General features: G+C 52.7%; 1 protein-coding gene across 1 annotated transcript in view; it reads right to left on the bottom strand.

Annotated features, from left to right (window-relative positions):
• Positions 1 to 23409, bottom strand: part of GRIK3 (glutamate ionotropic receptor kainate type subunit 3) — an 88045-nt gene extending 64636 nt beyond the window's left edge. The window contains exon 1 of the mRNA XM_065856991.2: positions 22776 to 23409. Coding sequence (XP_065713063.1) covers positions 22776 to 22890 — 115 coding nt within the window. The 5' untranslated portion in view covers positions 22891 to 23409. The remainder of the gene's footprint in view (positions 1 to 22775) is intronic.
• Positions 23410 to 23990: the final 581 nt, after the last annotated feature.

Below are 23990 nucleotides of genomic sequence, written 5' to 3'. Positions count from 1 at the left end.
ACCCAGAGAAGAGCGGGGAGTGAATCCAAGCCTTGCCAAGACATCCCCATGGGAGGTGATGGTGTGTCCATCAGCGGGTCCCTGTCCCCGGGAGCTCAGACGTGTCCCCATCAGTAATGTGTCCCCACCAGCAACGTGTCCCCAGCAGCAGCGGGTCCGGGGGGCTCCAGACCATCTCCTGGGGGTCTCGTGGCGCAGCCCCCGCGGGGCCGCGCTCCCCGGTCCGGCACAGACGGGTGCGTTATGGCTTTGTTATGCTAATGTCCCAGCGCCGCACAATTTAAATAGCACTTCCAGAAAAATTAAGTATGTTCATTGACACAGTGAAATGTTTTCACCCTCCGTGTAACCTTCACAGTTTCTGTACAAAATCTATCAGTCAGTAAACTATTCATCTGCGAATGCTTACCAATTATTATGCTAATGCATTACAATACATTACAGTGAATTCTTTTTAAATGCCGGGAAATGCAGCTGTCTGGCAACCCACCTCGCCTGTATTATGGAGCTATCGATAAACAACATAGCATTTGCAACTGGATTTTGACTGCTTTGTCAGAACTATGCAAAAGAATTCTAATCATTTAATCCTGTGGAGGAATTTGGAAATGGAAGTGGTGTGATGTATTCTCCATGCCGCGGCCTCCAGAGCGCACATACACACAGAGGGATAATGCAACTTAGGCTGGTACATACAGACTGCGATTGGAGCTGTCATAGTTGAACTAGTTTTTGTAAGTTATATTCGGTTTTGGTTTTGTAAACTGTAACCATAGATGCTGTATCCAAGGTTCTTCCCTTATCTTGAAGGTTTGCAGGCTGTATCCGTAGGAGGTGCATTCAACCATAGGATCTTTGTACTTAGTAGCCATAGCCTATTCTTAAAATTGACATAGATTTATGACATATTCTTTTAAAACAGGTAACTGAGAAATAACTGATAAACATGCAAATGTTACTTAGCATCGTTTAAACAGACAGCTTGTGTTAGAACAGGTGTGGAATATGCTAATGGTTGTCAAGAATTGTAATGAATATCTATGTGACCAAATTGTATAAATGAAGTGTAGTTTGGATCAGTTGGTGGAACCAGCTTTGGGTGTGAACCCCTGGTTTCCCAGCGCTGAAATAAAGCACCGCGTATAACTACGTCCGTGGTTATGTGTCTCGTTTGCTAACAGAGCTACGAGGTTGTACATGGAGCACAGCATAGTAACAGTTCACACCGAGATGATCCCTGCCGCAGATCACAGGAACCAAAGAATTTGGATACCTGAAAAAATTATAGCAATCCACCTTCATTATTAGATATCACATACTGTGCCTTATCTTTATCTCTTGAAAACATGTGATGGTGAGCTACACCAGTGATTACATACGGTGAATACATAAGGTAGGTCTGTTTCATTTCCTACCAGTTGCCTCGCTGCAGCCAGTTGCAGCCACATGTTTTTCCATCTAGGTCAGGGCAACCAACAGGCTGGAAGATAAAGGGATTGAGAACAGCCCTGAGAATAAGGGCTTGGAGGTACTGGTGGATAAAAAGCAGGACATAAGATGGCAATGTGCACTTGCAGCCCAGAAATCAGACTGTCAGGGTCAGGTTAGATGGACTTCGGAGCAACCTGCCCTAGTTGAAGGTGTCCCTGCTCATTGAAGGGAGTTGGACCAGAAGAACCCAAATCATTCTACAATTCTATGATTCTATGAAACAGTAAAAGCAGTGTTTCTCCCTTTACTCTCTTGACCACCTGTGGTACTATATTACTTCTTTTCAAAACCCATCCTGTAGACTGTCACCATCATGTTGCTTTGTGTATGTTTTTAGGGACTTGGGGGTAAAACATCCACTCCTACACTTTCGTGTAAAAATGGTAGGGACTACTACAAATATGAAGGAGCTCACTCTGAATCTCAGGGGAATGATACGATGAAAATCCCAATTTATTATCCAGAATTAATATTTCTTGCTGAAAAGAAGGAGCTGCTTGGTCTGTGAAACCTCGTTGCATGTTTAACGTGCTGTGTGTGCGTGCAGAACCGCAGCCGGCGTTCGCTGTCCCGGCAGCGCCCTGTGCGGATCCATGGCCGCGGGACACTGCTGTGTGTGCTCCCAGAAATGTATGTACTCAGTATTTTTAAACATTTACCATTGCATAATGCCTTCATGAACTCATTTATTCCTCTGGAGAGCATTGGTGCGGGACCGTGCGTACATTAGCGGTGCAAAACACTTATTGGCCGCGAGGATGTCCCCTTGCTGGACCGGCTGCTGTGGCTCAGAAGCTGCTTTGCCCCCTTGCTTTAAGGCAACTTGTCTTGCTGTGGCGGATGTTTGGGCATTTTTAATGGAAAAATGCAAAGAAAAAGCAATGCAGCCAGAGGCACCCGTCGAAACGGCTCTTGTTGCCGTATTTCTCTTTTCTCAGAAGCTAATATCCATGAATTTGGTTATTAGAGTCATAATGTTATAATTATTTCATTTAATACTCTAATTATCCCTTGTGATTAATCCTGGCCATAGCAGAAATGTCTGTGGGTCTGGAAGGCATGTTCCAATAGATTTGGCGTTAGGAATGTTAATTTGAGTTAACAGCTCTGATAGCCAGAGGAGGAGAAACCAAGAAGCCAAGAGTTCCTGCAGCTTCTGAGCAAGCGCGGGGTCTTTCCTGCCTGTTTCTGTTTGTAACTGGGCCAGCGAGCCCGAGTTTCACTGGCGTGGGGTCTGGGACCTGGGGCTGGGGTCCGTTTTGGGTGGATTTAGGTGGGTTTAGCGCAGAGCTGGCACTTTGGCCAGGCGGCGTTTCGATGCGTGTTCGAGAGCTGTCTTTGCTACCCTGTTTCCCCTTATTTTCAACCACAAAGTCACATTCAAAGATGGTATCTTAAATTATTAAGTGTGTTCTGTGTCTGTGCCGGCACCCCCTGCACGGCCACGCTGCGAACAGGAGAGCAAAGCTTCTTCTGAGGATCCGCTCTTCAGGTGCAAGGACCTTGGTGAAGGAGCTTTGGAACCATCAGATACACATTGGCTGCTACATGAACAAAAATCCATCTACACACCTTCACACTGTGGTTTACCGAGCTGAAAAATTGCTGAAAAATCAACGCCAAAGCCAGCACTAAGTCTGGTTTTGCTCCTTCTTGCCTCTTTCCCAATCAAGTGTGCACTCACACGCACACCCAGACACACGCATGCCCTCGACACTTTGCGTGGCTGCCTCCAGGGACAGCCATCGGTGCCTTTATGTAGAGAAAGGAAACGTATGGACAAAGGGAGCCTGTGCTCAGAGGGACCTGTGGACCGCGTGGCTGTGATCTCTAGAGAAAGGCTATGAGACCTTTGAGCAGCATCGTGTCACAAAGAGCCGCTGGTATCTTGTGCAAAGCGAGGAGGGGCTGGCCAAGAGCTGCTTTGTTTTGTGATGCAAGTTACCGGTGACAAACAAATTACCCAAATTAACTAAACAGTGTAAACCACCTGCGTACACAAACTCACTTTTCCTTCAAACAAAGGAGCACCTGACAGTGCCAAACTTCCAGGGGTTTGCAAACACTACTCTGTAAATATTTCTTCAGGTGCTCTCAAACATTTGCAAGTTGGCTTCTGCAAAGTGAGGGGCTCCGGTGCTGCAGGGGTGGAGCTGGCTGGCTCATTTTAGGTGCTGCCATGTGAAAGAATGAGCCAAACGTGGCAGAGCCTGGAGCGGCAGAACCTCCCGAGGGCTCCTGTGCACCCAAACGGCTGAGGGCAGACGGCATCGCCCCGGGGCTGCCGTGGAGATGAATGTTACCTGGCTTCTCCCCTGCCAGTCCATCGCCCACACGTTTACTCCCAACTTAGTGCACGTTGTAGTAAGTCCCCAGCAACTGGGTTTGCCCCGTTTAGCTGCACTGAGGCTGAGTGCCTGGTGGGGTTGGTGCCATGGCTGGTGCTGCCGACCTTCCCCTGCCCATCGCCTGCAGCATCTCCGCTCTCAGGGGGTTTCCAGGTCCACCTGCCTCTCATAGCCAAGTGTTGATGTGCAGGGAGCGCTGTGAGCCCAGCGGCCATGCCCCTGGCTGCAGTGCCATCTCCTCATTAGCACAGCCAGAGCCCATTAGCGAGCCAGAAAGAGATCCAGATGTTGAGCAGCTGCGGAGCCGCAGGAGGCAGAGGGCAGGCTGGGTGGGAAGAGGCTCTGCAGTCAGAACAAACGGGCGGATTCTTGTCCCTTCCATTTACATTTTGCACGCTCCCAAGGTGGCTGCCAAGGGCTGCAGCGGAGCCGCGGCCTTCAGCTGTCAGAACGATGATCTCGATGCCGCTGAAAAGTTCACGTCCGACGGAACCATCCCGCCGGGCACCTCGGGTGTGCGCGGGCTCGCGGCGACGCCGCGGGAGCGGGGAGGGACGGGGACGCACGTGCTGCGAGACGCTTGTCAGATGGAGCCACGTTATGTTCCCAGGAGGAGCGAACCTCGTCCTCTGTCAGCAGAACCGGCCCCCAGACCGCCCGTTAAAAGCTTTTTGGGTTATTTATGGAAAGGAACGTGCTGTAAGGACACGGCTCTGTACTGGGAAACCCCCCATCTCCTCCTGGGGACACCTCCTTGGAGAAGGTTGCTCAGCCTGGAGCTGCGGGACGGGCAGCGGGAGCTGGAGGTTCAGGGACCGACCCCACGGCCACTTCTGCCCTAATTTGATTAACGAGCACACTGGACTCCGCTCCAGCGCGAGCCCCGTTCACAGAGCAGCGACTGTCACTGAAGCCAAGTCTCCTCTTCCCGGGGCTCCGGCAGCCAATTACTCATTTCCAGCGCGACAGTCTGTTCTTAATTTGGCAGTTAGGGGGTTGTTGGAGGAAATAATGCAGCAATGTCCTCTTAGTGGGAGTCTCAAAAACAATATTCTAAGAGACGGGAGGAAATTAATGCGAAAATGTGGTGTTTACAGGCCCTGTCACTGCCCATGCTTGAAGGACTGACTGTTAACACCTGGGCGATAACAAGATCTTGCTCTAAAGGTTTTTTTATAAGTCATCGAGGATGATATTGAAGAGCATGAAAATAATGTGATTAATATGATGTCTCCTTGAAACACGTGAGGTGCTGCTTTTACTGCAGTGTACTTCTCATCACAAAGTGCAGAACAACACAAAACGCAGAGATCCTCACTATATGGAATATCGAGCCCATAAAACCCAGCGATAAAGTTAAATAATTTACCCTAAATATCTAAAGCTCTCAAATTATTCTCTCCATTAACGGCCTATGTTTAAAATGATCTTTGCATTCACCATGTCACAGATGGCAACATCAGACAAGAGAGTCCTTGACAAAATCTCGCTGTAATTATTCTTTCCACAGCTGCAGTTATTTTAATGCCTTTTCAGTTAAGCTGAAAGAGACGCACACATTTTATAAATAAGGGCTTTTAACCAGCTTGACAATGAAGCATTTGAAACGTACAGTGCGAAAAAAACAACCCAAAAACTTTCCCTGCGTCTTGAAACCTGGGGGAGCAACTGCGGGGATGCGGAGCAGGAAGGCGACTGCTCTTTCTACAGCAACGTTTAGCAATTAAACCTCAAATTACGTTGATTGTGTTGCTGTTCCGGAGTCGCTCAGACACCACCTGATGTTGGTTGTGGTGAGGAGCCGGGGGGGTTTGGGACGTATCTGCAAACCGGACAGTTTGGAAACCTTGAGCCAAAGCACCAGGGTTTGGTTCGTGCAGGAGTTGGCGGCAGTTTGGCAGAGCTCGCTGTGACCTTCACTCCTGCTTCTCCGTCTCTCGAAAGCCCTCGAAACACCTAAATCTATGTTTTAGCAGCCTGAATACGCTGCCATATTTTTTAAAGCTCCAAACACTCAACAGCTCTTGTGAAAAACAAAAGAAGCTGGGTCCTCTTTAAGTGAAGCTGGAGTTGCAGCTGCTTTTCCCGCCCCCGCTTTAAGCCGCCTGTTAGTCTCAGAAAACCGTGGAGCCCCAACTCAAATGCCGGTGGTTGTACTGGGAGGGGATTTTCCCATTTAAACTGAATAAAGAAAAAGGAAAGACCGGCAGATCGGTGGGAGCTTTTTCAAAGTGCTGCACAAAGAAAACGTCGCGGTCCCGGCGCTCGCAGACCAGGGAAGCCTGATTGATGAAGGTTATTGCCGGGGAGGCCTGGCTTTTATGCTCAACGCTGAAAGGCACCAATCCTCAAAGTATTCAGCATTATACAATAACAGATTGTGTGCAGTTAGCCCTACAAAACAAACGTGCTCTCTTTTATGTAAGATTATAGAGCATCCATCAGTGGCTGGCATGAAATACCACACAGCACCAGTGTATGTAATTAGCAATACGTGAAGTCTAAACGTTATTTTAAAGGAGCTGGGACAACAACAACAAAAAAGGGGGGGATGTTCACATCTCCCTCTCCCTCGGAAGTGTCTGTTCTGCCCTGACCCAGGTCCCTGGAGCACAGACCCCTCCGAAATGGGCAATTCCCCAAATCTTGCTTCTACATCACCCAGCCCCATTACCGGGATGCGGCCGCCTCAGTCCCCGCACCCGGGACAGGGACCATTCCCTGCCCAAACCTCCGCTGAGCCTCTTAGGAGATTTAGGCTGCAAATGAAATACAACGGTAGAGCCAAAATGGGGAAAATGGGATTTTTTATGACACGCGGTGTGCGCTGTGTTAATGGGCTGCTCATAAACCACGGCTTGCCTGGAAATCCTCTGCAAAACCCAGAGAGCTGACGCATCCCACATCTCTCTGTACTTATTTTATCCACCTCCAAAAGGAAGCGAGGGCATCAATTCTCACTTGGGGAAATGACACCGTGGCTGTAAATCCATTTGCTCTGCTCTGCGGTGACACTGTGGGGACCCGGCCGGTGGCCTGGGGACCAGAAGTGCATTTGCTCTCATTTGCTTTCATTTGCTGTTTCTTGCATCCCGTCCACCAGATGCAAATGGGAACAGTATTTTCCTCAAGTATTTTTCCTGGGGCGGCCCGGGTCTCTGTGAGAGCTGGGGCCTGACCTGAGGCTCCTGGCTGCCAATCTCTTCTCCTGCCTTTTAATTTTGCACAATTAAGAGCTATATTTAAGCACCTGAATAAACAAACAAACTTCATCCTTGAAACAGTCGAGCATGCCTCGCGGGGTCCCCGTATTCCTCAGTTTTGAATCTCAAGCCGATAATTAAAAGCAAAAAAAAATCATTTATACAAATTACCATCACATCACGCTGTGGAGCCGGCACAAAGCTATTGTCACTTCCTATTTCAAACGTGCTTGAATTACAGGGAGCTTGGATTATTATTGTCTTTCAAGAGATGCAGGACGAAGGTCTCGGCTGGATGGCGAGCGGCTGTCATCAGACGGGTGTCCCGAGGGCTCCGGCAGCCTGGCACGGGCTGGATAATGACACAGCCCTGTCACTGTTCGCCACTGTCACTGTTCACCACTGTCACTGTTCCCCAGTGTCACGACTCCCGACGGCAGAAGAGACCAGGGCAGAGCCACTCGGAGCCATCCGCGTTCCCAAAACCCCACACAGTATCTATAGGAAAGCAAGGTGTGCGGTTCCAGCCACCTGGGTGATAAAGGAGGATCAATACTAACATGGCCGTCTGGGCGGTCAAAGAAATAATACTGATGTAATTAGATCATAGCAAAATATAAAGGGCCTCGGACAGATTGTGTTGAAGTACGTTTCTCATAACTGTAAAGAGTGATAGCCCAGACTCATGAGAATGGTATCTCAGGCTGGGTAACCGGCCCCAAGTGCATGGGGTGTGCGAATGTCCTTGGGCCTGGTCTGTGAATGAGTGGGAACATAACTGAAACAAACATAACAGGAGTGTGGTGTGTTTTTAATAACAATTATTGGAAAAACATGTAACATCTTAGCCCAGGATTTACATCTGTAAATCCTATAAATGGTCAATGGAGACTGAAGAAGCCAGCCCAGCTCAGCTCTCTGCTCTGCCAGGCTCTGTGCTGTTCTCCAGAACAAGATCGCTGTGCGTGCATCGCGTCTGCGTCCCGCCGGGCGTCGTTTCCCATCGCCCCAGGTATCGTGGCCTTGGGGCAGCTTGGAGGCTGCTCCTTCGCACCAGGACTCGTGGCCCAAAGGGGCCGTGAAGCCGGTGGTGTCTCCTGCAGGGGAACGGCTGCGGCGTTCCCGTGGCTGCGATAAAGCCGGATCTGCTGGAACCAGCTGCTGCTCCTGCCCAGGACCCTCGGCTGGAGCGGCCCTGAGAGCTCCAGCATCCAGCAGCACAACGTGTCTGTGTCCTTTGTCCTTCCCCACTCCTGCAGCCCATGGGCTCTGCTAACCCTGGCATTGAAGCGTCTGGACGGGGAGGGAGCTGCTCCCATGGCAGCAGCACCTTCCAGCACCTTCATCCCTCCTCCGGTCCCTCCTCATCCTCCCAGCCCCGCCGCACCCCCTGCGACCGGCGGCTGCTCCGCTGCCTTTGGCACCGACTCGCGCAGAATCCTTCGTTGTATGGATCTGGCTGGGGAGCCAAACGACCGGGAGCTTATTATAGCTTCCTTTTTAATTAAGTGTCTTAAATAGGGGTTTAATTGGGATGTAATGGCACACGCTATTGTACATTAGTTAAATACCACGGGGTTATTAAGAGTATGTTTTTAAGGCTTCACAGTCCTATATTGAGTAAACAGTTGTTAGATTTCAATAAATAACTTTTAAAATCTACATTAAGTAAGCAGTTAAGCATATTTAGGATGCTCGTGTTTTTCAGAACGACTGCAGTCAGAGAGCCCTGGGTTGTGATCTCACTATTTCACCAGTTAAAGGGGTTTGTGGCTGTTGGTGCCTCTCTGCTCAGCCTCGGTGCAGCAGTGTGGGCCGTTTCCATCCACACGTCACCCTCAGCATTGCAACGGCCCCGAGGAGCGGGAACCGCGCTCAGCCTCGTTTTACAAGCACAGCATTAAGGTACAGAAGAGCAAAGTCATTTGTTCAAAGCCACACGGGGAGTCCGTGGCAGCGAACAGGAGCTAACGAAAGATCAAAAAATACTTCTCTAAAAATAAGGCTTTGAAAATCTCTAAAGGAACTGTGGCTCTAACAAATGGCTTTATTACGATCAAAAGTGCAGTTAGTCGTGTGATGCTTTTTTGTCACGGACGTTGGTAATGAACATACAGATGTCTCATGATCTACTGAACGTTTCTGTCCCTTTGCTGCTTATGCGCAGGGAATCCCAGATGGGGGTGACGGGCTCCGGGAGGGACAATAGGTGGCTTGTCCCCACACTGTGACCGGGCTTGTGCCAGGAGGGTCTTTCTAAGACGGCACATCAGGAGCGAGGTGTAATCACCCCGGTAACCATGGCAGTGAATAATTTAGGACCCACTTAACCTTCGTATTAAGGCTGATCTTGCGCTTCCCGCTGCTCTCTGCAGCGTCGTTCTTACAATGAATTATCAGCGTCTCCGAGGGGTAATCGGGTAAGCGGCTGCTGTTCGGGAACCGGCGCCCACGGCACCGAGCGACGCTCGGAGGAGAGGACGTGGAGAGGAGGCTCCTCGGGAGGGTGTGAGCAGGGACCGGGATGGGGACAGGGACAGGGACTGGGATGGGGACAGGGACTGGGATGGGGACAGGGACAGGGACAGGGATGGAGACAGGGACAGGGATGGGGACAGGGATAGGAATGGGGACAGGGGACAGGGCCTGGGATGAGGACAGGGACAGGGATGGGGACAGGGACAGGAGCTGGACAAGGACAGGGGCAGGGGCAGGAATGGGGACAGGAACTGGACAGGGACAGGGACAGGGGCAGGAATGGAGACAGGGACAGGAACTGGACAGGGACAGGGACAGGGGCAGGAATGGAGACAGGGACAGGAACTGGACAGGGACAAGGACAGGGATGGGGACAGGGACGAGGACAGGGGTGGGGACAGGAATGGAAACAGGAACTGCACAGCGACAAGGGCAGCGATGGAATCTGAATCCAAACGCTCCTTTCTGGAGTCACTCCCATTACTCCGCACTGCTGAACAGGTAACGCTAATAAAGAAGCCAAAAAGTGAGGAATCTTCAAGCAGGTGCGCTGTCAAATTAGTGAGGAGCTGCTGAGGAACACAGACAATCCGTGCTCCCCATTCGAGCTGTCAGCGCCTTAGAGAGGAAACCCTGCCCAGGCTCCACCAGCCACCCTCCCTTTGAAATCCATCACGGGCAGGTAGTTTGTGTCAGCTGGAATCCAGGGTGGTTAACCCTCTAACACCCAGGCTATTTAGAAACAATTATTGTGATTATAAATCAAAACCGATGGCTTAACTGGTCACAAAAACGTATATATAAAAAAACCAAAGTGAAGCGACGTGGCCGCAAAGGAAAAATCATGAGCTCCCTAGTGGGTTTACAGGTCATTTGCTAGCAATAAAAACGCAAAACCACATTTTGGTGTGTGATGATCATATATAATCCTTGGACAAGAATTCTTTCCAGGACTCACAAGTCCACTCCCTTAATGGCAAGTTTTATTACCCTGGTTTCTCTGTGTTTCCTTTCAAAATGCTCCTGTCATAACGATTTACGAATTACAGTCCCGTTGGCATAAACTTTCATAATTCATATGGAAATAGGTTTCCCCACAAACACTCGCAAAGCACAAGGAGTCACGTAACCACGAAGAATGACCTTAATAATGCAGTCAAAAAATATAGATCAGACTCCTGGGCCAGGACTAAATAGAAACGGTCACCAGGTTGGGGGAGAATCTCCTGGGTGAACTCATGCGAGCGGGGCCATGGTCGTTGCTGGGCTGTCAGCCGCTGTCCCCAGTGCTGTCACCGGGGCTGGTGGCACCTCGCAGCTTCTTTGGGAGGCCAGGAACACAGCTTGCTCAAGATTTAAACTGTGCTGGTTTCTTCCCTGCACTTGTGAGGCCAGCGGGTGAGGAGTGGGGTTCAGCGTCCCCAGGAAGGGGCTGGGATGCGGGTGATGACTTGGGCACGACCATGGGGCAGGTGGCATCTGCTGGGTTAACCTGACCACGGTGGGACCATGGGGTGGCTCATGGTTACATTTGCTGGGGTAACCTGACCACGATGGGAGCCTGGGGTGGCTCATGGCCACACCTGCCAGGTTAACCTGACCACGATGGGACCCTGCGGTGGGTCATGGTCACATCTGCTGAGTTAACCTGACCACGATGAGACCCTGCGGTGGGTCATGGTCACATCTGCTGAGTTAACCTGACCATGATAGGGACCCTGGGGTGGCTCATGGTCACATCTGCCAGGTTAACCTGAGCACGATGGGACCCTGGGGTGGCTCATGGTCACATCTGCCGGGTTAAACCTGACCATGATGGGGACCCTGGGGTGGCTCATGGTCACATCTGCCGGGTTAACCTGACCACCATGGGGTGGCTGGTCCATGTGGTTGCATTGTTGTGTGTGGGATCCTTGGAGTAAGAGAGAAGGAAAGAGTGAAAGTCAAGTCCAAAGTACTAAAACTACATGCGGATTGATAATGTAAAGATAAGGATACGCAAATGAGGTTTCGTTCGTTAGTGTGTCATTGCTCTCCCTCTAATTGGAGGAAAGGGATCCAGTGCCTGAAATTTCCACACTTAATACGTAAAGCGACACTGCAGACAAAATATTTCATGTTAGCTGGTGTTCTGCTGATCAGTGTATAAATAGATGGGCACATGTACAAAGTCTATTGACCCCCCCGGGACTGGCGGCAGCTGCTGGAACAGCCCAGGATTGTTTGTATTCGACACTTTTATTTGTAACTTTAATCTTAAGTGAAGCTGATAATCTGTGCAAAGACAAGTCTACGTTTTAAAAATGTTCCTGGCTTATCTAAGATCGTGTCCCAGGCTTTGTGGGCAACCCTTTCCCCATGATGTACGTGAACAGGAAAAGAAACTAAAGATCCTGTTTCCATTCAAATATTACGAGCCAAGCCTGGATATCACCCTGGAGCGAAACATCCAAGGACTCATTCTGAATTTCTTCTAAGTAAAGATGACAAAACCCGATCTTGCAGAAATAAAAATCCGTAAGGAGAAAAGTGCATAAAATGAGGAAGAAAATGGTTTTCTTTCCCTATAAAGGAAGAACAGATCTTTAAGATTTTATAGAGCAGAAATTTAAACCAAGAACCTCTTTTTTACAGGTCCCTGTTTCAGCTTCAAATGGTAATAGCATTACTGCAAAAAGAAATTGCCTGGTGCTGGCATCCGGAGCTGCGGGAGGTGCGGGGGCTCCGGTGCAGAACTGGGGTGCAGGAGACAGGGATGAGGATTTAGGGGGTTTTCTGTGGCTTCTTCTCTCCCAAATGGTGGGTTTGGGAGCTCCTTGTGGGACAGGTGACATCGCCATGGGGGGACATGGCCTGCCAGCACCGTGATGGGACGCGAGCTGCGCTGCCCTGGCTCTGCCCCGTCTCCAGTTAAGTTTTCAGCTCCTGATGAGACGGTTCAAGTCAGGAAAATCCCATCTCGGTGCCAGACACTTAGAACTAAAAGTAATTAAGGGAGAAATCTTTTCCTGCAACAGAAAGTACTGGCCATGTGGAGATAGCGTAATAATCAGCATTTCCACCGTCCGTCAGCCCACAAAACAAATTGGATTTTGAATGAAGCACATGGAGCGGTGACCTATGTATAAAACTTATCTTGACCTCAAAAAGTAATGGCGTTTTGTCTCCAGTTCTGCTGCTAATTACAGATGCTGAACTGTGAATATTCACGTTGGAGGACTCGCTGCTGGGGTGTTTGCGATGTCCAACAGCAGCGCGGGGCGCTGGGGTTTCTGTCTTTGAGGGACAGTCACTTGCTGCAGGTCCAGCCCTGTTCTCAGGCACTTTCCACCCAGCTCAGACTTCGGACTCAGCTCTTCCTCCTCACCTGAACTATCTGTAAGCTCCAGATTTGGTCATTTGGACTCCTGTTAGTTCTTCTCTAGATGAGCCCTTGGGGCCCGTGTCCCAAAGGCCATTTAGAACCATTTAAGCAGCCTGTAACGCAAAGCAGAGCCAGAGAGCAGGGCGAGAGTGACCTGAAGCGTGATTTGCAGTGAATGTCGTCTTCTCTCATAAACAGCAGAGACACGGTGGGAAGATTATCCACCCAGATTTATCTCTGCAGCTCCGTGTGGATCCTTCTGCGCTTAAAAATGTCTCACTGCCCTTTGCATTATTGCATTGCCCTTTACATTCATACCGCATAAACCTCTCAAGTACCGTAAAACTTACAAGGTGTAATATAATGTTGTAGTTTTCTTTTATACATCATAAACAAAAGTCACTGAAAAAGCAGCACGGAAAGGGAGATGTTATTTGGCCTGACATTGATACAGGATGAAAATATATATACAAGTACACACACATACACTCTTACACACTTAAAACCTGAGCTGGATTGATTATCTGACGTTGATGGATCACCTCAATGTATTACATAGATAAGGAAATTGATTATTCAATAAATTGCTGTCTGCACTAAGAATCCAGTGTTAAAGAAGAGGAAATATTATAAATCTGTCTACATAGGCAAAGCAGCAGCTCCTACTTTTGGGGTTAATGGTGCTGTGAAGGAACAGCAGCCCGCGTTCTGTGTGCGGGGGAACGGGGCCCTGCCCGGAGCTGTGGGGCAGGGACCGTCCTGGGCGGCTGCTCCGGGACTGCGAACAAAGGCGAATTCAGCCTGCCCAGGGATGCGGACGGGGACAGGGACAAGGACAGGGACAAGGATGGGGATGGGGACAGGGACAAGGATGGGAATGGAGAGAGGGACAGGGACAAGGATGGGGATGGGGACAGGGACAGGGACGGGGACAGAGGCAGAAACAGGGATGGGGATGGGGGTCGGGACAGGGATGGGGATGGGGATAGGGACAGGGACAGGGATGGGGACAGGAGTCAGGACAGGGACAGGAACAGGGATGGGGACAAGGATGGGGACAGGGGTCGGGACAGGGACAGAGACAGGGACAGGGATGGGGACAGGGATGAGGGCAGGGGTTGGGACAGAGACAGGGACAGGGACAGGAATGGGGATGGGGACAGGGACAAGCAGTATCTGGGGTGCACTGAGGGAGGGACCTGCCCAGCACCACCAGGCTCACAGACACCGGAGCGATGGGGTGTGCAGGGGAGTGAGAACATCACAGGAATCGGAGCAAGAAAGGAGAACAAAGGAAAGTGGAAATGACAAATGGAATCTCGAGGACTGGGAGAAAGCATCCACCTCCGTGTCCCTCTGCAGGTCGGGCCAGCAGGGTTTCTGGGCCTGGCTTTGTCTCCTGTTTCTTTCTGGGGAGCGAGCTGAACTTCTGCTTCCCAAGGACAGGAGCAGAACCAGATAAGTCAGAGGCTTTTAAAGAACTCGGGCGAAGCATGTCTCTGAAATGGCTTATAGCAGTATTCATAAATAACAGCAAAACCTGAGCTAACAGACATGCTTTAGCATGGAAATATCTAATGGCTGGATGCTTTCTCTGGGGAAAAGCATTTGAAATGGCCTGTGATAAACTTCTGTAGTAGGAATCCAGAGGAAAGAATACAAATATTCCTGCAAGTTATGGCTATGATATTGCCGAGCTGAGTTAGTTCTGAAAGTCTCCAGGTCACATCCTGGTGCCATAATGTTCCTATGACTCTCAGCACGGAAAACAGCGACTGCTCCAAGTCAGGTGTTGGCAGCGACTGAAGCTGCTGCCAGATGTTATTCACTGCGTGTCCCACGGGTCTGGTGCTGCCCCAGGAGGCTGATATGGGAATGCTCTGGAAACCACCTTCTTGCTCAGGGAACTGCGCTGGGCAGGAGGCAAAGACAGCGAGGAGAGCGTAACGGGTGCTGCGCTCCTCAGGGATGCTTTGTCTGTCATTGTCCAGCATGGAGCATCCAGACCCTGCTGATGCCACCCGAACAGCAGCAGCCCTGGCACACTGGCAGAACTTTGTGTATAGAATAATGCAAATGGCTATAGAAACCGTTAGGGAACGGTCTTGATCTGCTCTAATTTTTACTCAAAAATAACTACCAGCCACCCTTGTGCGGGATATAACAGATTAATAATTCCCCTCCAGCGAGGCATGAATCAGAGCGATTCAGACCGAGCAGCACCTGTTCGCTTGAGGAAAACCTTTGATTTAGATGGGGTGAAACAGCCATCTTTGTTTCAGGCTCCAGATGCTGCAGCGGTTCAGACGCACGCCTGGGTCTTCTCTGGTGACTTGCAGCCCAGCTCTCCGCACGGCAGCTCCGTTCGGCCGCTGCGGTGCCCTGTGCACCAGGTTTAACCCAGCTCTGCCCTTCCTGCCAAAATCCATTCTCAGGTTCTCTATTAAGCGCGTGCTGGGACCGTTGGCTGCATCAGTAGCAAAATCAGCCCTGTTTCTAACACAGGGCAGGGAACCCCCGGCCGGTGCCTGGGCAGGAATTGAAAATCACTGCTGGGACTTCCTCTGAGTGCTTGGAATCACTGCAAAACTAACCAGCGAGTCTAACGCTTCGGTCCCGATAGACAGGCGTAACTCAGCTAAATTTGTGGGTTATACCAGATTTTATTTACTGTTTCATCCTGGGAGATAAGTAAGAGATGACAGCCATCTATTCATTAAAGCGGGGGAAAGCCACCCACAGCCAGCGCTGGTTCTCTCACCGCACTCTTCCACATCTTTAATTGAATTTGGGTTTTCCAGCACCAGCTCTGTTATTTGAAGAGCAGTTTATGCGGGTGAGTTCAAAGAGCTGCTCTGGTCACCTCCCAGTCCCCAGGTTGAACAAAGGACGTGCTGCAGCAATCAAATGTCATTATGCGCTAATGAGTATCCAGTGGCCTCTTCGTGGTCCTTATTGGACACGTGAGCAGCCGTCACAACCCAACCTGCTGCAGTGGCACTAGCAAAGCTCCCGAAGCGGAGGCTTGCAGGTGTCAAGGATGGAAGGCTAATGGAAATCAATCTGTCTCAAAAGCCTTCGTAATGCGCTTAGTGCCGTGGTACCTGCGAGTCTGGGTGCCCCTTAGGGGGGATCCCTGGGTGCCCAGTTTCCAGAGGGATGAGCCCAAATTGAATATGTCTGAAAGCTTAAGTCTTTGTTTTGTTCCTTTGATATTAGCTGCTTTATTTGTCTGCTTAAAAACTTCCCTGGACAGGGATCTTTCTCTGACTCAGTAACTACACAGACTAAACTCCTAATCCGAGGTGCAAATAGTCTTTATTTTGGTGTACTCTTCAGACTTAGCAGGGCTGGAGCAAAAGGGCAGGCTGTACTTAGGGAAAAACCACGCAGCCTGGGGGCCTTTTCTCCAGGTGGATGTGTCATTGCCGCATCAGTTTCTGTTGGGGTAAATCCAAAGGGCACAGGAGGAGGAGCAGATGCCAGCTGCAAACCCCAGCTGCAAACCCCAGCTGCAAACCACAGCTGCAAACCCCAGCCCCGCTCCCCAAGCCACTGCAGAGCTGGGGGTTACTGTATGGCACTGGGGGTTGCCTCTGGCACCTGGGTACCCCACAGCTCTCCCCAGCGGTGTTTGCAACCCAACCGGCATTTTCCTGATTGTCTTCCCTCCCAGCAACACCAGAGCAGTCACATCCCTGTTTGTGCGTTCAGGCACAAGCTGGAGTCTCTAAGGGGCGCTGGAGTCTCTAAGGGGCGCTGGAGTCTCTAAGGGCACCGGAGCCCCCAGATTTCACGGGTGGAGCATCGGGATCCCCCGTGGTCCCTGCAAACATCTGCAGTCCCAGAAGTTCAGGTCTCACGGCTCTAAGACGAGCGGCTCCTCTCACTTCACGTCAGTTCCCTTTGACAACGCTGCCACAGTGCAGGTTTTATCCTCCCGTTCAGCCCTCAGCTCCTCTCCAACATTTCTCTCTCCCCTCCCTCGCCTGTTGAGTTCTGGTGCTTTCAACTCGTTATCTGCCTTACCCAGAGACTTCCACCAGCCTGTCTTCTAAGTATGCAAAGAAAAAAAGGAGTCTAGACATCATCACATTAAACCTCTAGCCAAAATGAGGGAACGGAGATTGCACAGGAACGCAATACATTGGATTACAAGGCTTAACGCTTGCTACAAACAGACTGTGCAGCGTCGGGTTTTCTTTGATATTGTGTCGCCATGAGAGACTCCAGCGTCGCGGCTGTTCTGGCAGAGCTGGAGGCTGCGGGGAGCGGCGCTGGGCGCCGTGGAGCGGAGCAGTGCCCTCTGCCGAGCTGCTGCTCCGGCCGGCGTCCCGCGGCACGCACGGGAACGCTGCGGTTCCCTGCGATCACCGATTGACTGACACTGCCCGTCTGCGCCAGGGCAGCGCTGCATGGACCGGGACAGGAGAGACCCGGCTTTGCTGGAGACCGAATTACTTATAGCACTGCTCTGCGCGTGGCTGCGGCGCGAAGGCTGTAACGGGAACCTTTCCATAATATCCACTTCTGTTTAGTTGCTTCGACAAAACCATCCAGAGATGAAGCAGTGGAGTTTGGAGCAGTGGCAGTGGGTTTGCAGCTGCTGGTGGCAAAGCCCGAGGTGGCGGCGCAGCAAGAACAGGCGGCTCGTCACTGTGTCCCCAGTGCAGGCAGAGCCGTCTGTCTGTCCCTGCACACAGAGCACCTCATCACCGTGTCCCCAGTGCAGGCAGAGCCGTCTGTCTGTCCTTGCACACAGAGCAGCTCATCACTGTGTCCCCAGTGCAGGCAGAGCCGTCTGTCTGTCCCTGCACACGTAGTCCACACCAGCTCCTTCCCCACTGGCAGAATCTGCTGCCTTTAACCCCAGGGGTGGATGTGCTGCTGCCCACCAGGGGACGTCCCCTCTCTGAGGCCACCAGCACCAAGCAGGTCTGTCTGGTTTGGCGGCGCCCCTGCCCCCGAGATGAATGAGGATTTGCTTTTCTTCTGCTCTGTGGTTTGATCTTGATTTCCTGTATGAAGTTCTCAAGAGGATGCCAAGATCAAATAATTAGACTATTCTGCGATAAAGAGGTAACATTGTTATTCAAATGTATTCAGAATTAATTTACCACCAAACAATTTACACTGCCACCCTTATATCCCGCTGAAATTACTAGAACACGTTATCTGACACACAAAGCATCTCATGACCTGAAATAACTTTATCAGCCGTTAAATGCTTGAGCAATGGGCGCATACCCACAGAAATACCCACAGAAATACCCACGGAAATGCAGGAGAAGCCACAAGGGCAACAAAAGGGGGTTAGAAACAGGGAAGACACAACAAACCCAAACATACCGCTTCGTTGCACCAGTGGAAATGCAGAGAGGGGGATCCTGCTGGCCCCGGGAGTGCGGGGGGTTCTCCTCTCGCACCCCCAGATGAGGTGGCATTGGAGCCGCTGCAGGTTCACCCGGGTGGCCCAGCTCTGCTGCTGGTACCACACACTGGGGGCACTGGGAGCACCGGGGCACTGAGAACACTGGGAGCACCGAGACACTGGGAGCACTGAGAGCACCGGGAGCACCGGGGGCACTGGGGCACTGAGAACACTGGGAACACCAAGAGCACTGAGAGCACCGGGAGCACTGGGGGCACCGGGGCACTGGGAGCACCGGGAGCGCTGAGAGCACTGGGGACACTGGGGGCACTGAGAGCACCAGGAGTACTGGGGGCACTGGGAGCACTGGGGGCACTGGGGGCTGCCGGGGGGTCACTCCCCCGGTGACCCCTCTCCCCCCATTGCCATCCAGCGCCAAACCCGTCACCAGGCTGGCAGTGCCAGGAACCCCTGGCGCTGCCGTTCTGAGGGTTCCCTCCCCGCATCCACCCCTTTCCCCCCCCCAGTCTGCAAAACCCTGCTCGTGCCTTTGTTTTTAAAAATAACACTTGGTTTGCAGAGTGTGGGAAGGTGATTTCAAAATAAAATCCCAGACAGGCATAATAAGCCTCAGAAAAGGCAATCACACAGAGGAGGATAATTACCCACAGAATTTGTTTTCTGCTTATTTATATAAAATAATCAATGGGTTTTTTTCCACGCAGACTCCAATCCAATTTGATTGTCTTTTCTGTGTTACTTGCAAATCATACAAACGATCGATGCTCTGACCCCTTCTCTAGGCAAACACAGCTTAGAAAGAGACTAGAAGTACAATCCGATGGATTCCTCCGTGCAGGGCTATTTGTTTAAAGGCTTAGCTGGGGCCCGATCCTGCTCACAAGAGCTCAGGGATACAAGACTGCGACTGTCAGACATGCTCAAAGTATAATTATTGCCACAAATATCGGTGGGAATATAACCTTATTAAAAAACAACAACCAAACCACAACCCAGAATAAAAGCAAGAATGTAGAGGTGAAGGTGATTCCTATGAAAGGTGGAACATGAGCTGAAAGCCCCCCCGGCACAAGGGAGGGACGAGGTGAGCGTGCAGCCTGGTTTGGGGGGACCTGGGTGTGTGGGACCCTCCTGTCACCCCCAGCACTGGGGACAGACACCCCCCCACTGCTCTGCCCCCCAAGCAGCGCTGCCCAAGGGGGCGACGGCAGCGGGGCTGCGGTTTTGGCGTCACCTCCTCAGCAGCACCGGAATACAAACAAACCCACTAATGAACGAACGCGAGGGCTGGGATTAGATTGACGGCGCCCATGGTCTATTTTTTAGAATTCCTTATTAATCTCAAACCGTTGGCATCCATCTGATCGGCACGTAGATCTCGCTAACACGTCATCCATCAAAATAATCACTCCAAGTCGTGTCTGATGGCGCTTCAGCAAAGCGCGGCGATGGAGACCGGTGCGCTGCGGAACAGCGGGCGCTGGTCCCAGTCAGCCCTGGCTTTGGCAGCGCCGGGGCCACCGGGCTCCACAAAATGGCATCAGGCTCTCGCCTGTTGCTGGAAAAGGTGCTACTACTGCTCATTAATCTAGGAGAAAGGTTAGAGAAATAGGCTCTCAATGGGAGCTTAATCGTCTTGCTGCTTTTACTGTATGAGGGGCATGGTTTTGGGAATAGAGCTGCTCGGTGCAGCGCTTGCTAACAGGTGTAAGCTCAGCCATCCCATGGCGGCATCACACAGGGCGTGAACACGGAGTAACTCCATTGCACCGCTACCATTGTCTGTCTTTGTAGCAGCAAAGCTCGGAGCCGAATCGAGCACCTTGAGCCTGCAGCAGATCTTCCTGATAGAGCATTTTCAAATATTTAACAGATTGCGTAATAATCCAACAGCTGTTGAAAAAGCTTCAGATACAAACTCCTACTTAATAAACAAAAATCCAGCAATAAGGCAGAGATTTTCTTTGTACCTGTATATGTGTGGATTATGTTTAGATGTGTGGATTAAATATTTATATTTTACTCATGGGAGAAAGAGCGCTTTTGGCTTTTCCTTCCCTTTCTTAGATATCTCTCCCTGTATTTATTTTAGTAGTCAGCTTCATAGGAAAAGCAGAGAGCTTTGAGAAGTTGCCTGTTTTCTCTCTGCCTTGATTTTCATTTCTAAAACAATACTTATTTAAGTGTTCTGCACTTCCTGGCATAACCTAATAATTAAAAGAATTACTTGAAAGCCAGGGCAGCTTTGCACAAATTAATGCAGGGGGTAAAAGCTGCAATTTTCCAGCGGGCTGAGAAAAAGAGGACAGAATTACGCCAGCTTTAGCAGAGAGCGAAGGGAAACACCCGTCTCCCTGCAGCCCCGTTTAAAGCCTTTTTCTGATCTTGAGGTTTCTTATTTGACTGATGAAGAAAGAGGCTGAACAAGGTGCTGAACGTCGGGGTGTTTCTCGGCAATTAAAGCAAGGCCGTTGTGCGGAAGGCACAGCAGCGCTCCCACCTTCTGCGGCGAGGAAACCCGGGTGCAGCACCGGGGAGGCGCTGGGCGTGGGGCTGGACATCCATGGACCCACGGGGGTGCTCCTGGCTGGGATGGCTCCCCGAGCTGGGCTGTGTCTGGGGACCCAGGCACCCCCAGCCTGGACCCCACCGATGCCCACAGCAGCCCATGCGGGATCGGGCCCGCTGCTGCTAAGCCAAAGCAGGAGGAGCCGCCAGGGCAGGGCCCCCTGGGGACTCCCCAGCTGCAGCAGGATCCCCCCGGGGACACTCCAGCTGCGGCAGGACCCCCCAGCACACAGCCAGTGGTCCCAGTGGGGATCTGTGCCCTGGGACCCGTTGGGAAGAGAAGCGCTGCCGCGGCGCTGCGGAGCTCTCGCTGGGGACAGGCTGTGACGGATGGGGGGGGGACGGCGGGGACACCTCCTCCCTGCTGGCAGCAGCACCCGGAGCTTTCCTGGGAGGGGGTTTCTGTGGCGCAAAACATTTCCAGCTGCTCGGGGCTATGGCTGAGCATACCAAGCAGCTTGGCTCCAGCAAAAGTTCAGTAGCCGCCAGGGCCCAGGCCCCAGCAGCGGGTCCATTAACCTTTTCCACCAGCATTTCTGGCACTGCAACACGCACAGGACCACGGCTGCATGGAGAGCCCGGCCACAGGAGTCCAGGGGAGAGCAGATGTTCACCCTGCAGGAATCGGCCGTGAGACGCTCTGGGCCACACAGTCGCTCAGAACTGTTCTGGAGGTGACAGTGTTTCTCTTCAGAACGCAGCTGCCCCTCCGGAGCAGCGTTTTCCCCGCACTGCCTTTCACATTGCTGCTGTGCAATTGCACTGCAATAAATAAAACCCTTTTTTTCCATTTCAGAATATTCACAAATCTATTCTGTTTTCACTAGTTTCTCTGGGTTAGAATCCAGTCCCTGAAAAGACAAGTAAACCTCTCCTTATAATTTTTACTGGGCAGACAGCAAATCCCTGGGAATGTGTACGGGTGGCAAAGTACATGGGGTGTAACAGGAAACCAGCACCGTTCTCTCACTGACACACTTAAAACAAGTATCTTGTTTAATTAGAAAAAGAAGGATTGTAGACTCTTTCCCAAGCTGTTATCTGTGCAATTACTTTATGTAACATTATTAAAAATTAATTTTCCCCACAACCTCCGCAATTTAACGAACACGCCTGGCCCTTAGCAGCGGCTGCAGCATAACCAGCCCGCGGCATCCTCCGGGCCGCAGGGCTCGCTGCCACGGCCCCCGGCTGCCTCTCCCTGCTGCTGGGCACGGCTGACCCAGGCTCCGAGCCCCCTGCACAGCACCCTATTGCAGCAGGCTCAGCGCCTCTCCTTGCACCGCTATGCACCGGGCACCGCAGCCCCCCCTCCGGGGGCAGAGCATCCCCTTCTCCAGGGGCAGAGCAGCCCAACTCGCACCGGGCACCCCCTTCTCCAGGGGTACAGCATTCCCTCTCCGGGGGTACAGCATCCTCCTGTCCAGGGGTACAGCATCTCCCCTCTCCGGGGGTACAGCATCTCCCTCTCCAGGGGCAGAGCATCCGCCTATCCAGGGGTACAGCATCACCCCTCTCCGGAGGCACAGCATCTCCCCTCTCCGGGGGTACGGCATCCCCCTCTCCAGGGGCAGAGCACCCTCTATCTCCAAGAGCACGGCATCCCCCCTCTCCGGAGGCTCAGCACCCCCTCTCCGCTTTACACCGTGCCCAGCACCCCCATTGCACCGTGCCCAGGGCGGCTGCTCGCACCGGGCGCGCTACCCCCGTGGCAGCGGCACGGCACCGCTCCGCCCCGGGACACGGCACCGCTCCGTGCCGGGACACAGCTCCGCACCGGTACACGGCACCGCTCCGCCGCGGGACGCAGCTCCGCACCGCGCCCGGCCCCGCTCCGCGCCCGCGGGCACCGTCCTTCCCGTCCCCGGGCTGCGCATCCCCCGCCCCGGCACCGCGCCCCGACCTTGCCCCGCGGGGCCGGGCGGCCTTACCTATCCGGATGACATGCGGCATCCCGTGCGAGCACTGGCCCCAGAAGCCGCCGACCAGGAGCGCTGCCCAGTATTCCCAGAGCACGCCGCGGAGAGCCGGCCAGAGATGGGGCATCGTTGGGGAGGGCGCGGGCCCTACGGCCCCAGGGGCAGCGGGGGAGCGGGCGGCTGCTGCCCGGGGCTCAGGCGGAGCGGCCGGTCGGCGCCGAGGCCGGACCGCTCATGGCACATCTTAGTGCGGCCGCGCCGGCCCGTCCCGCGTGCCGAGCCGAGCCGTGCCACGCCGAGCCGAGCCGAGCCGAGCCGCGCCGGGCCGTGCCACGCCGAGCCGAGCCGCGCCGGGCCGTGCGGTGCCGCTGCCGGTCGGGCGGCACCTGCGGAGCGGTGCCGGTGCGCCCGCAGGAGCGGCTCTGTCCCCTCCTACCGCTGATGCGCGCGGCTCGCGCAAAGCCCGGAGTGGAGCCCGCACACCCTCACACACCCTCACACACTGACACACACCGACACACGCTGACACACCGACACACACCCCCGACACACACCGGCACCGACGCGCTGTGCCCGCCCGCTCCCCCGGGGCGCGGGGCAGGAGGCGGCCGGGGAGCGGCGGCGCGGGGGCTCCGGGGGTTTCGGCAGCCCCGGGGGGCCCTCTGCCCCGACAGCCCCCCCCCCGTCCCGCGGATCCCGGGGTATCCGATGTCCCCTATGTCCCCTGTGTCCCCGACAGCCCCTCCATCGGGCTCCGGGCGAGGCGGGGCAGCATCGTTTGGGCCGGGGTACCGGGGGTCGGGGCCGGTACGGGGGGGTCGGGGCCGCTGGAGTTGGCGGTACCGAGCGGGTGCCCAGCCCGGGCTGCACAGGCGGGAGTTTAATGACCGCGGTGACAGAGACAAAGGGCTGCACATGCAGCAGATAAGTAGCTGCTTTGTCAACTTGCTGGGCTAGGCTGGGGTGAATTTATTTTGTCTCATTTAAATAATTTGATCTATTTCATCATTTCCAATCGCTCCCATTTGCCAGCTGTCTGCTAACTACATCGCCTGGAACATCTGAAGAGCAAATCTTTAATTTTCTTACAAACATACTATTACTCCATATCTGTCCATCCTTTTAATTTTCCTTGTCTGCCTCTTTCCCCAGCAGCGAGCTCGGTGTGCTCAGCGCTGGGAGAAAAGCCGATCGCTGTCCTGCGCTCGAGCGACTTGGAGCAGCCTC

This window comes from Patagioenas fasciata, chromosome 25 (genome assembly GCF_037038585.1).
Source record: "Patagioenas fasciata isolate bPatFas1 chromosome 25, bPatFas1.hap1, whole genome shotgun sequence".
NCBI lineage: Eukaryota > Metazoa > Chordata > Aves > Columbiformes > Columbidae > Patagioenas > Patagioenas fasciata.
Note: the sequence above shows the minus strand (reverse complement) of the source record. Positions and strands in the feature narration are given on the sequence as shown.